The 13,913-nt window shown below is 41.3% G+C and overlaps 2 protein-coding genes across 4 annotated transcripts in view; both read right to left on the minus strand.

Annotated features, from left to right (window-relative positions):
* Positions 1-1,077, minus strand: part of LOC110523113 (MOB kinase activator 3B) — a 60,952-nt gene extending 59,875 nt beyond the window's left edge. Inside the window, exon 1 of one of the 2 annotated variants that reach the window (XM_036976582.2) lies at positions 808-1,077. The gene's annotated coding sequence lies outside the window, so the exon portion shown is untranslated. Of the gene's footprint in view, positions 1-375; positions 718-807 lie in introns of those variants that run through there. The other variant, XM_036976581.2, reaches the window with a different exon arrangement.
* Positions 1,078-10,551: 9,474 nt separating this feature from the next.
* Positions 10,552-13,221, minus strand: thap1 (THAP domain containing, apoptosis associated protein 1). Of its 2 annotated transcripts, none has more exons than XM_021601525.3 (3): positions 12,972-13,221; positions 12,001-12,196; positions 10,552-11,753 (listed from the first exon to the last, which is right to left on the minus strand). In XM_021601525.3, exons 1-3 carry the CDS (start codon positions 13,040-13,042, stop codon positions 11,319-11,321), a joined length of 702 nt encoding a protein of 233 aa, XP_021457200.1. In that variant the 5' UTR covers positions 13,043-13,221; the 3' UTR covers positions 10,552-11,318. The 2 variants fall into 2 exon arrangements, with proteins under 2 accessions (XP_021457200.1, XP_090089725.1); XM_090233599.1 differs by having other exon boundaries at positions 10,552-11,749; positions 12,972-13,183.
* Positions 13,222-13,913: the final 692 nt, after the last annotated feature.

Below are 13,913 nucleotides of genomic sequence, written 5' to 3' on the forward strand. Positions count from 1 at the left end.
CCATAGGGTAATATTATTATCAGATTTAGGCACTGTTCTTTCTCGAGATTGGATACTCCAGAAAATGAGAAGGGAAAAAAATGTAGGCTACTGAAAGGCGAAAATTACATTAAAGCAAACTCGCAAATGTATGAATAAATCGAGGAGAATGCATATTGAAATGTAACACATTCATCCTACTCAAATCGTGAACAGCTATTGAACGTTGAAACGTTGTAACATCAAAGGGCAGAAACTTCGGTTGAAACAAGCAACGCAACAAAGTAACGTTATACTTGGATGACCAGAGTACAACTGCATTCATTCAATACCTTTTAAAGTGCTATTTAAAAACATAAAACATGCTTTATATATTTTTGCGCGCATCGTCCTTACCTGATCATTTGCTAAATCCAACCATATGCTCTCCGGCCGTGGTTCGACTACAGTTCCCAACACAGTATCCCGCTCGTGCTTCCCACAGCCAGGGAGGAAAACCCGTGTGGAATAACACGAACCAATAGCAACGCTACGAGGAGGAGCGCGTGAGGGCCACTGGATACAAACCCAGGTTGCGTTTACAATAAGCGAGGAAAGCCAAACGGGTTACTCGTTTACATTTATAAGTTGAATTGCAATATCGGCTGTTAGAAAAAAAAATAAAGTGAATTTATTACAGCTTAACAACCACGGGATGAAAACGGGTCTTGTTACAAACTCATTTACATGTCCTACTGTACTTGTGTTTTAACAACAGTGCCATCTCGTGCTGAAACTAGAGAAACACTATTTTACAAAGTCATCTGGTGATGTAAAAAAAATAATTACCTGCACAATATCAGCATGCGTTATATTCTGTGATTACTTGACATTGGGCACCTCCAGTGCATTGAAACGTTGTCGTTGACCTGTGCGAAGCAGTAATGAGTGATTGGAGGTGCAGAATAGGCTCTTTTTTCCCCCGGTTGCTTCTACATTTTTATTTAGAAATTTTTTGGAAGTACATGCCGGCTGTAATGGGAGTAAATGAAGATAGTTGCTCAGCGAAATTCCATATTTGGTGAGTAACAAACTAGTTTTGACATTGTAACGCTTGCAGAGCTGTCTAATGGGAGTTTTAATCTGAGCTTTCTGGGCGTTTCTTTCCGCCAACGCAGTTAAACCAAAACCACGCCCCTTTATTCAGAGGAGCGTTCTACTACTCTCCCATTGGCTAGCTAGTGATGTCTCACTCACAGGCGATCAGCGCAGAGACAGTGACCTTCCAAGATAAGGATGGAAAGTGTAATTTAACAATTAGCTGCCTGACGTAATGAAGGCCTATTATTATCATGTTGTTAAAATGTGTCAGAGGACTCTGTTGAATTCCCTCCATTAAAGGTCAGCTAAGTGAACCTAGGCTACTTAATAACGTTACTAGCTCGGTATTTGAAGTTGTTATATTATCATTAGTAGTATATTATCAGGTAAAAGCATATGCTTATTATTCAGATTTTCTTAAATATTTATTAGCTAATCATTCAGTCATATACGCTATGCTACAGCCATTGAATCTGTCTTTGAGCGTTAAAGGGACGGTAATGGCTAGCTCTGTCTACGATATTATGTTATTATATTTTTCAATCTTGAAATTTCAAGGGCAACTGTTATTAATCAGTGACTGAAATTTTGCGCTACATGATATTCACTTCCGGATTTATAGAGCGCTCAAAGCGTGGAGTGGTTTTGGCTTAACTGTGTTGGGAAAAAGAGAGACGAGGGCGTTAGAGGACGCACGTCATAATCATAGTCGAGCTCTCTAAAGGCCAGTTTATGGTGCTTTCAAGAAAACTGGGAACTCGGGGGAAAAAACGAGGTGGAATCATGTGTTCAGTGATCTTTAGGTCGGAAAGCCAGAGCTCTAGAAATAGAATAGAGTTGAACATTCAAAACAAATTTTTCCCCTGTCGGAGCTCGTTATTTTTCCCCTGTCGGAGCTCGTTATTTTTCCCCTGTCGGAGCTCGTTATTTTCAGATTTCCTAGTTTTCTTGAACGTTCTGAGAATTCCCAGTTCCGAGTTATTTTGAACGTAGCATTATAATTGGTCTGTTGACATGTCTGTAGACCAGGACTCTCCAACACCGTTCCCGGGGAGCTACCGACCGTCCTGTAGGTTTTCACTCCAACCCTAATCTAGAACACCTGATTCTAATAATTAGCTGGTTGATAAACTGAATCAGGTTAGTTACAACTGGGGTTTGTAGTATGATGTAAAATAAGGACGCGCAACAACAAGGTTCTAGCTCCAGCCTGTTTATTAACCTAACCCTCGCATGTCCTACATAGGTACGGATACCCCCAAGGGACATCCTACTACAGGGTTGATGCAAAACCCTACAGGAGGGTGGCGCTCCAGGAACAGGGTTGGAAAAACTCCCTAGAAAGGCAGGAACCTAGAAAGAAACCTAGAGAGGAACCAGGCTCTGAGGGGTGGGCAGTCCTCTTCTGGCTGTGCCTGGTGGAGATTATAAACCTAGACAGGAACCAGGCTATGAGGGGTGGCCAGTCCTCTTCTGGCTGTACCAGGTAGAGAGGAACCAGGCTCTGAGGGGTGGAGATTATAAACCGTGAGAGGAACCAGGCTCTTAGGGGTGTCCAGTCCTCTTCTGGCTGTGCCGGGTGGAGATTATAAACCTAGAGAGGAACCAGGCTCTGAGGGGTGGCCAGTCCTCTTCTGGCTGTGCCGGGTGGAGATTATAAACCTAGAGAGGAACCAGGCTCTGAGGGGTGGCCAGTCCTCTTCTGGCTGTGCCGGGTGAAGATTATAAACCTAGAGAGGAACCAGGCTATGAGGGGTGGCCAGTCCTCTTCTGGCTGTGCCGGGTGGAGATTATAAACCTAGAGAGGAACCAGGCTCTGAGGGGTGGCCAGTCCTCTTCTGGCTGTGCCGGGTGGAGATTTTAGGAGTACAAGGCCATTAAAGCCTGATCGTTGCCCTTACAAAAAAAGACCATTTTGAAACTGACTGTGGTATTTTGGACGTAGTAATTGCAGTAATTCCTGCACTCAAACTGCAGTTATAGTTCAAAATACTGCAGTTACACTTCCAAATACTGCAGTTACACTTCCAAATACTGCAGTTACACTTCCAAATTACTGCAGTTATACTCCAAAATACTGCAGTTACACTTCCAAATTACTGCAGTTATACTTCAAAATACTGCAGTTACACTTCCAAATTACTGCAGTTATACTTCAAAATACTGCAGTTACACTTCCAAATTACTGCAGTTATACTCCAAATTACTGCAGTAAAACAAAACGGTTATTTTTGACACAGTATTTGTAGCATACTGCAGTTATACTGCACTCTAACTGTAGTTATACTGCAGTTATACTGCACTCTAACTGTAGTTATACTGCAGTTATACTGCACTCTGAATAATAACTCTTTTTTTTTATAAGGGTCTTCAAGTTGTTCAAACCTTCATAGAGGACCAGCAGGGTCAAATAATAATCACAGTGGTTGTAGAGGGTGCAACAGGTCAGCACCTCAGAGCATTCAGAGGTCGAGACAGCAGGTGCAGTAGAGGGAGAGACAAAGCAAGAGAGAGAGAGAGAGAGTGAGAAAGAGGGGGGAGAAGGAGAGAGGGTCAAAAATAGCAGGTCTGGGACAGAGGGTCCCTGGTTCGAGTAGCGAGTAGTGTTAGGTGAATAACAGACCTTACAGTGAAATGCTTACTTACAGGCTCTAACCAACAGTGCAAAAAATGTGTTAGGTGAACAATAGGTAGGTAAAGAGATAAAAAAAACATTAAAAATAACAGTAGCGAGGTTATATACAGACACCGGTTAGTCGGGAACACCAGGTGACCCCCCCCCCCCTCTCAAAAAAAAAAAACCAAAATAATTCAGGACATCGTTAATATGTGACAAGGCAATAAGACATTAACAGACATTCAGAGACATGACTTAAAATTATTTTTCCAAATTTTTACATTTCACAAGTTTGAGGGATTTATAAAATTGTAACAGTTAAATTTAAAAAAAATGCATTTTTTTCCACCCCATTTACATTTGTGAATATAATATTTGACCCAGAGAATAATAATGTTAATGAAATAGTTATGATCGGAATTACAAGGATAAACATAATACCATTTAACATCACCAAAAGAAAGGCATTGGGGGAAGATGGAGGATGATAGATTCTGGCCAACATTTTCTCATCTTTCAAACATTGATCTCAATACAGTTTTCAGTTTCCCAAAACTAGAATCTGTTACGAACAGAGTGGACTACGTTTTGTAGACTTATCATTCGCCAAAGTTTTTTTTAAATGTGCGTTGTTTAGCGGTTCAAGGGCGAATCGAGTTATTTCACACGCACTTCACAGAGTAGGCGTTCCCTAACGGAAATATGCAAATACATGCTAGAATGCACCAATACGCTCTCGCTAACTCGTGGTTGCTATGCCCACCTCCTGGCTGGTTCTATCCATTATTTGCTCCCATTTGAAATAACAGACGGTGGTCTAACTTGGGTTAGTTATAAAAAATAATAATCTTTGGTTTAAATCTCTGCGACTATTGAAACGTCAATTTTCATGTGTAGGGGTTTAAAGGCGCTTCATGGTCCATCTGCCGTCTGCTTTGGCCGTGCAGCATTTACGATGATATGGCCTCTGCAGAAGTCAGGGCATTCATACTTCCTGTCAGGGCATTCATACTTCCTGTCCTTCCCCGAGAAGCTCAGAGCTGTTGTGAAGGAAGTGAGTTAGTGTTTATACAGGACCTCCCGCCCTCACCTACTGTAAACCAATCAATATACGGAGCCCTCCGCATTGTTACAACATTTGAGAGGCGCATGGCGATACAATGTGGAGCTCAAATTGTCCTCTGCGTGCCTCCGGAGGCTCCGCAATGCGATCATATTATCGGTTCTGGCATACATTGGTTCCTATCGGACTGCCACAGCAACCAGATCAACCTGAGACAAGATGCAAGAGTTCAACAATTCTCATACACTTTGGTTTAAAACATTTTTCTGTAAACTCTCCATTACCTTGTAAATAATGATGTTATTTCCCTGTAATAATTAATAAAAAGTAGCTCAAATTAAGACGTTGTCAGCTATACTCACTCTGGTCATTTCAACTGACTCGTCAGCTATCTAGCAACGAACCAAAACACTAACCATTTTCCATCCAGTTTTAATGTGAGTGAAGTCATAAAAATCAAATAAAAACAACGAATCAAGACAGCTGTGATAGAAACAGGAACGTTTCGGTACAATTTTATAAATACCGGTCATTTGTTCGTTCGACATGGTGGGATCTTTAATGTGTCGGTAAAATGAATGATACGAGAAATGCCGTTGGAATAACCATCATATCGAAGTACATTTGGAGTCACGGTGATGAAGTGTGGTCTTCCCGCTACAACTCGGTAACCATGTAGTTTATATTATTTTATTTATTAGGCTACAGATTAAATCTATTATAAAGACCTTCACAGGGGTGGTGAAAGTGCACGGTGATCTTGATTGCACCTTTCCAATAAAAATCAATGGTTTGTTTTATTCTGGTGACACGATGATCGATGCTTGACTGCCGTTTAAACAAGTAAACATATTCTCGTTTTTCATCCATAATCTCATGTAGACTAGCCTACCCTCACTGTGTCTGTGAGCGGTTGTCTAGAGCGCCCATGCCAAGACCAGAATAGGCACATTTACTATTTAACGCAACAGTTTATTTTGCCAAAACAATCGTCAGAGTTGAAAATGCGATGGAAACACATTGAACCATAGATTTTTATTCGGTAAATGAACATGTAAGTGAAAAAGTATATTTTGTGTGCACTACGTCATCACGCACAGCTTTTTGTGCGCAACAAGTCAGTTTGGTGGAAACACCACTGGTGGGAAAATTTGCATATTTTCTTTCTGCACATTTTTGAATATTCGCATGAAAATCTGTCGCCAATTGGGTGGAAATCTAGCTATCGTTTAGAAAAGTTGCCTGGTTTGCCAGGTTGACATTTACTGAAGTACTTTTTAAATAGATGGGTTTATGGGTGTTAACATAGAGAAAGTCGGCCATTTGGACCACCGGGCTGCTGACGTCATGCAGAGGCTGTCGTTCTGCGTTTATACTTCTTCATAAGGAAAACACAAGTTTGATGTCAGACGACAACATAATGTTCATGACGTCACAACGACAAATGTCTAGTGACGTGTCAATAAACAGACTGTAAATCAGCCTTTAAAACTTATTAAGGATTAGCACTTTTTTTTTCTTTTTTTTTTCGCCTAAAATATCATACCCAAATCTAACTGCCTGTAGCTCAGGCCCCGAAGCAAGGATATGCATATTCTTGGTACCATTTGAAAGGAAACACTTTGAAGTTTGTGGAAATGTGAATTGATTGTAGGATAATATAACACAATAGATCTGGTAGAAGAAAATACAAATAAAATAAAAAAACTGTTATTTTTCTACCACCATCTTTGAAATGCATGGTCCCAGTTCCAGCCATCACTCTGATTGTAATTCCGATGGTGTCCACAAGATGGCAGTGTATGTGCAAAGTTTACTTGACAGACGGATAACTTGAAGTATGAGCGAACCAGCTTTTTCAGTATTAGTAGCCATATTATAAGTTCAACATTTGCAAAACAACCAGTTTTTAAAACTTCATAACTCTGAATATTCTTATAATTTTTGTCCAAAAGGAAAAGACATGCTGTCGCACAAGGTTAGCAGCTACAGTACCGGATATTCCCGTAAAGCCCAGCTCATTGGCTATCTAGCTAGCCTTGTTTGACCCCGATTGGTGATTAAGTTAGAGTCGTTCAAGTGAAGACCGCCCACGTCATCGGCGTGCCATGAAGGCGTCGCTCTCTGACCAAATATGGTGTCCTATAGGATATACTACAGCCCTAATGATGTAGTGAAGTCTGGTTACGTTCTAGGATCTCTGATATGGTGTCCTATAGGACATACTACACCCCTAATGATGTAGTGAAGTCTGGTTACGTTCTAGGATCTCTGATATGGTGTCCTATAGGACATACTACAGCCCTAATGATATAGTGAAGTCTGGTTACGTTCTAGGATCTCTGAGGAATAAATATGAATGTATTTTGACTGGTTGAAACAGAGTTTTACAGATTTCTTTCTTTGCAAATTGAACGAGAGGAAATACAAAATCGATCTTGCTATATGAACCTTTTTAGGATATGAAAAATGATTTTATCTAACAAAACAACACTTCATGTTAACTCTGGGACCCTTTGGATGATAAATTAGAGCAAGATTTCAGAATGTAAGTTCACATTTCAATTTCAAAGGTGAATGTATCAAACCTATCGCTGTGAAAAAAGCGTTTTGTTGTTAGGAGCTCTCCTCAACCTAATAGCACGGCATTGTTTTTGCAATTATAGCTACTGTAAATTGGACAGTGCAGTTATATTAACAATAATTTAAGCTTTCAGCCGATGTAACACACTTATATGTACCGATATTTGTTGTTTCTCTAAAATCTGCATTGTGACACAAGGCGCTGCATGATTTACAACTGTCCCTGTCCCTAACAACTGACGCCTATCCCTAACACACAGATACTGGGGCAATAACTGGGGATCACCTTTATCAAAAGTTGTACCAAGAAGAAAGCCAATCCACGATATGCAGGAAAGGAGTCAACGGGACGCAGACATTCAACACCTGCTGTAACACAGTGGAGATTAGTCAAAATCCAATTAGGCAAACGATTCTATCTCCTGTAACTGGCCCACAATGTGGTTACTTAAATCAGATTAGGCAAACGATTCTATCTCCTGTAACTGGCCCACAATGTGGTTATTTAAATCAGATTAGACAAACAATTCTATCTCCTGTAACTGGCCCACAATGTGGTTATTTAAATCAGATTAGGCAAACGATTCTATCTCCTGTAACTGGCCCACAATGTGGTTATTTAAATCAGATTAGACAAACGATTCTATCTCCTGTAACTGGCCCACAATGTGGTTATTTAAATCAGATTAGACAAACGATTCTATCTCCTGTAACTGGCCCACAATGTGGTTATTTAAATCAGATTAGGCAAACGATTCTATCTCCTGTAACTGGCCCACAATGTGGTTATTTAAATCAGATTAGACAAACGATTCTATCTCCTGTAACTGGCCCACAATGTGGTTATTTAAATCAGATTAGGCAAACGATTCTATCTCCTGTAACTGGCCCACAATGTGGTTATTTAAATCAGATTAGACAAACGATTCTATCTCCTGTAACTGGCCCACAATGTGGTTATTTAAATCAGATTAGACAAACGATTCTATCTCCTGTAACTGGCCCACAATGTGGTTACTTAAATCAGATTAGACAAACAATTCTATCTCCTGTAACTGGCCCACAATGTGGTTATTTAAATCAGATTAGACAAACAATTCTATCTCCTGTAACTGGCCCACAATGTGGTTATTTAAATCAGATTAGGCAAACGATTCTATCTCCTGTAACTGGCCCACAATGTGGTTATTTAAATCAGATTAGACAAACGATTCTATCTCCTGTAACTGGCCCACAATGTGGTTATTTAAATCAGATTAGACAAACGATTCTATCTCCTGTAACTGGCCCACAATGTGGTTATTTAAATCAGATTAGGCAAACGATTCTATCTCCTGTAACTGGCCCACAATGTGGTTATTTAAATCAGATTAGACAAACGATTCTATCTCCTGTAACTGGCCCACAATGTGGTTATTTAAATCAGATTAGGCAAACGATTCTATCTCCTGTAACTGGCCCACAATGTGGTTATTTAAATCAGATTAGACAAACGATTCTATCTCCTGTAACTGGCCCACAATGTGGTTATTTAAATCAGATTAGACAAACGATTCTATCTCCTGTAACTGGCCCACAATGTGGTTATTTAAATCAGATTAGGCAAACGATTCTATCTCCTGTAACTGGCCCACAATGTGGTTATTTAAATCAGATTAGACAAACGATTCTATCTCCTGTAACTGGCCCACAATGTGGTTATTTAAATCAGATTAGACAAACGATTCTATCTCCTGTAACTGGCCCACAATGTGGTTACTTAAATCAGATTAGACAAACGATTCTATCTCCTGTAACTGGCCCACAATGTGGTTATTTAAATCAGATTAGGCAAACGATTCTATCTCCTGTAACTGGCCCACAATGTGGTTATTTAAATCAGATTAGGCAAACGATTCTATCTCCTGTAACTGGCCCACAATGTGGTTATTTAAATCAGATTAGGCAAACGATTCTATCTCCTGTAACTGGCCCACAATGTGGTTACTTAAATCCAATTTCTGATATATTTGTCTGATTTCGTAGCATAACATGCAGAAGCTGGGGGGAGGCAAGGAGACGACTCAGGATCTTCCCCCCACGCATTTCCAATGCAACTCCATTGTCTAGGTCGAGTTCGATTGACCTCTACCGCATCTATTGCAAACAGGCAATACAGTATTTTGGGGGGGGGGGGGGGGGGTTGAAGCTGAGATGGTCAGTTATGACTTAAAAGTACGTGCCAACACAGAGAGAAATCAAATCAATAACTTAAGTCGTTGGGACTTTGACCATGTGGCCTCCTGTTAATAATCAAGTCTCACAAGCTATTTAAAATAAAATACGATAAAAACAAATATATGGTCCTAAGAGACTTGAATAGGGAAGTATAAACACAGATCATTTAGAAAACCAAAGAAATAAGATTCAAATGTTATGAGAATGTTTGTTTCTGACTGACACCAAACTGGGTCTCGCACAATAAGGCGCCTATGTTTAATTCAAGGTCCAGTTTCCCTTATGGCTTTACATATGGTCATACCCCAATAACAGCCTTTTGATTTGGTCTTTTCAACAGAAATACAAGAGATAAGATTCTCCACAAAGATAGTCTTTACCGGAGTGGGAGGAGTTGCTCCTAGACAGATCTTGGGTCAGTTTTGGATTTTCACCACTAATAGTTAAGGTTAGGATTGGATGAGGGGGGGAAGCTGATCCTAGATCTGTACCTAGGAGAAACTTCACCTTGAAACGCCATTGGGTGCATCCTACACGGGACCCTATATCAGGGGTTGCTAAACGTTGCATTCATCAGGGACCCTCTCATAGATCACAACTTCTTAACGGTGCATTAAAAATAGCATCCCAAGCAGTTTTAACTATGACTTCTGCAATTCAAGACCCAACTAATCAAGTCTCGACTCTGGGAAATAACATTGTGCCGTTTTAAAAGTGAATCTCCTGCGACTCTACACGCGTTGCCATAGGTCAGTGTTCCATTTGCCGTTAAGTTTTAAAATTACAGTGCATCTATGGTCAAAAAACAACAACATAAGAAGAATTGAGTTTAAAAGATGTTTCATTGATGGATAACTGTGGATACCTACATCCATGCGAGCCTCCCAGGCTCATGTTGTGCTAAAGGGTTATTAAGAACAGAAATCGTACATGAATATTACATTTCACCCTCAACTTCTCCCAGGATCCCTTGTCCAAAAATCTGTTGTTGCTAGCAATATTCACGAAAACATTTAAAATTGTATTTTTTATTGAAACATTTTTGCTCTGTTGCCCAGCAGCAACAATAGGTCAAAGTGACAGCTGACCAGTTGGGTCACATGATTTCATATTACAGTAGAAGAGAAAGTCCCGGCCAATTACAAACCTCCCATTTTTTTTTGTCCAGGAGTAGGCATAAATTGACTAACATTACTAAACAATGACATACAGTACACACAAGTGTTCCTCCCTCCACCACACTAAAACCATTCCTTCAAATAGAGTTATTGTACTTTTGAGGGATTTTTTCCCTTTAAGTTTACAGCCTGAAGAAAATGAAATAGAAATGCTACAAAATACATTGTGTCGTTGGTTGTCTGTGACAAAAGTGGAACACACACACCCGACCGGCTTGCATTACAACGTTCCACACGTACACAACACAGGAAATCACCATCAATACCACTGACCTCTAGACGAGATACCACTGACCCCTAGACGAGACATGTCTGGATACAGGACGGCAGTAGTTCTATAAGGTCTCAGAAAGGTAGTAGGAGACAGCTTAGCCATCCGCTACACCTCTATTGGGAGAGGTGATGTGAGAGTCCTCACACTGACCCTTTAATAAAGCAGGGACTGATAAACCTGGGACAACCCCGCCCTCCCCCAATACACTGAAGGCAGACCCAGAGAACCAGGGTCTGTAAGCCTGGCCTATTACAGCCTGGTCCCAGACCGGTTTGTGGTCTTGCCAACTCCACAGACTTGGCACCCAGGCTAGGTGTGTTTGAGGCTTCATGGACCCTCTACGGGCTCAATCCCTTTGAGCGCGTCATAAAGCTGTTGGGGTAGAATTACATATCCCTCCCCTAGCGCCGGGTCCCTGTTCATCCTCTGGAACTCTCCGATAGCCTTAAACCTCTTCAACTGTCTCTCCTGCCTCCGACACTTCTGCTGTACGGTCTTTAACTTCTTCCTCAGCTTGTCCAGCTGTTCCTCCAGCTGCTCAATCCTCTTCTTCTGCTGAACCGTGTCCTCTACGGTGTAGTTGTGGTCGCAGGAGATGGACATGCTGTGGGGAAGGTTCTCTACCAGGGGTAAGGGGTCTACAGTGTGATGGGTCTCTGTCTGTATCTCCTGCTGTGTCTCCTCTGTGTCAGAGAGGGGGAGGGAGGGGAGGGTCAGAGAGAAGTCCATCTCTGGAGGTAACGGGTCCGCCAAGGACTCTGCCTATGAAAAATAATAATTAAGTACAACTCTAAAATAATTCCATGTTTGATAGTTTGGTATACATACCCCAGCCTGGTGCCAGATGTGTTCTGTCTTATCAACTTATTCGGTTATTGTCATGCCAATTGTAACACCAGATGTGATAGGTGTGACAACGACCAAAGGCATTGGCAAGACCGTACAAACCAGATCTGAGACCAGGCTATAGGTTCCACAGGGAAATGATGCATCCTTGTGTGTGTTTTACCTTGACTTGTAGTTTACTGAAACAGAATAGAGAAGGTACAGCATTCTCCTTCAGGACTCGGTTGTTGCACTCTGGTTTGAAGCAATCTTTAGTGAAATGCTGAGAGCAGATATTACTGTATCTGGTTGGTTTGAAATTGTTTCTCCTCATTGCTGCAACCCATTTCCCACACACGTCTGGCCGCGCTAGCGGGAACCTGCAATACACCGACAAAATATTGTTACATTACAGTATCAAACACAAAACGAACTCCAAGGTTCACAAATACTGTTGTTACTGTGTTGGTAGCCCAGTAGCTAGTCACTGTTGCAGGAGCTAAGCTTAGCACCAACTACTGTTAGCCAACCATCGCTCCTTCAACTGGCTACATCGGTCAGCGCTGAATCTGCCGACTGTAAATAGCCAACGTCTGTTTCATGATAGGGATGCCAGTCTGACGCGCGGTGGAACGCAGCTCCAGTCTGACGCGCGGTGGAACGCAGCGCAGCTCCAGTCTGACGCACGGTGGAACGCAGCGCAGCGCCAGTCTGACGCGCGGTGGAACGCAGCGCAGCGCCAGTCTGACGCACGGTGGAACGCAGCAAACGTTCACAAGATACCAGTGAGAGGCAACAAGAACATTGCAATCTACTACTTATAAGCAACACCAACATAGCCATGATGGGTAGCTATTCCCACGCGTTTAACCCAACTACAACTAAGTCAACAGAAGCTAAATAGTTAGGTCATGAGTAGCCTCGAGTTGCCATACCTCCAAAATCACGTCGTTGTCACGTTTCCCCTTTTTACGTGAAGCCTGGTTGGCGACTGGGCTAGGTCACGGGGAATCTTGCGATTCTCAACAACTGTGCAAAAGCTGTGATAACAGCTAGTCAACTGACTAGATAGTAAGCAAGACGAGGCTAGACAGCTAGAGCATGTATGATCATTATCTGTAGAGTGACCGTGGTGATGTCGGGAGTTGAACTTACTTGTGAAATGAAATGTTTCTGTCTTTATGATATCTGTTTTTGCATCCGTAAGCTGAGCACGATTGGACCATCTCTACAATCGCGAGTTACTGGCAGATTTGACAGTTGTTGTCTTGTCCCTTTTCCTTGTCTTTCAATGCTTTATTTTGTCCTTTCTTGGCGAGGTCCTTTCCACTTTCCACAATGGCCGAAATGGCTTCAAAGATCTGTCTTTGACTTCACTACTGTTGGTCATGTGACATGTTTTCTCAACTCTGATTCGCAGAGAATTTCTCTTTCTCTGATTCGTGAAGATAATAAGGTGTTATTCCGCATTTGTCCGCTTGGGGGCGGTAAAACACTGCTGGAAAGACCAGATCGAATTGTATTAATGAATTAATTTAACCTTTTATTAACTAGGCAAGTCAGTTTAAGAACAGATTCTTATTTACAATGACGGCCTACCAAATGTCAAAAGGCCTCCTGCGGGGATGGGGGCCTGGGAACGAAATATAGTAGTCAAAAACATTTCAGCATCTTGTCCATGATGACCTAAAAAGGTATACATTAGTACATTTCTTTGTGGCTGTCATTTTGGTACCACCATTTACCCTTTGACCCCAGCGAGAACATTTTATATGTTGCCCCAAACCAAATGAACACATGCTATAGGACATGCTCCATTTACTCTGAGCTATATGACACAAAATACAATACCTGAGCAGGTACCTTCCTCACCTGGGTAGTAATGGACAACCTCAGGTGTCAGTTTACTCCTGAAAAAAAAATCTGGGTCAAAACAGTTGTGTTATTATTTCTGTGAAATTTTCAAGACGAAATTACAGAACTTTAAACATGAAATTAGATTTGAACTTTTAACATCGAATATGTTTTAAATCTGTCTATAAATACTTTAAAAGGCCCAAATCCATGCAATTTGAAATGACCTGAAGGAACAGAGAA

The sequence above is a fragment of the Oncorhynchus mykiss genome, chromosome 5 (genome assembly GCF_057628025.1).
Source record: "Oncorhynchus mykiss isolate SJ-2025 chromosome 5, ASM5762802v1, whole genome shotgun sequence".
NCBI classification, from domain to species: domain Eukaryota; kingdom Metazoa; phylum Chordata; class Actinopteri; order Salmoniformes; family Salmonidae; genus Oncorhynchus; species Oncorhynchus mykiss.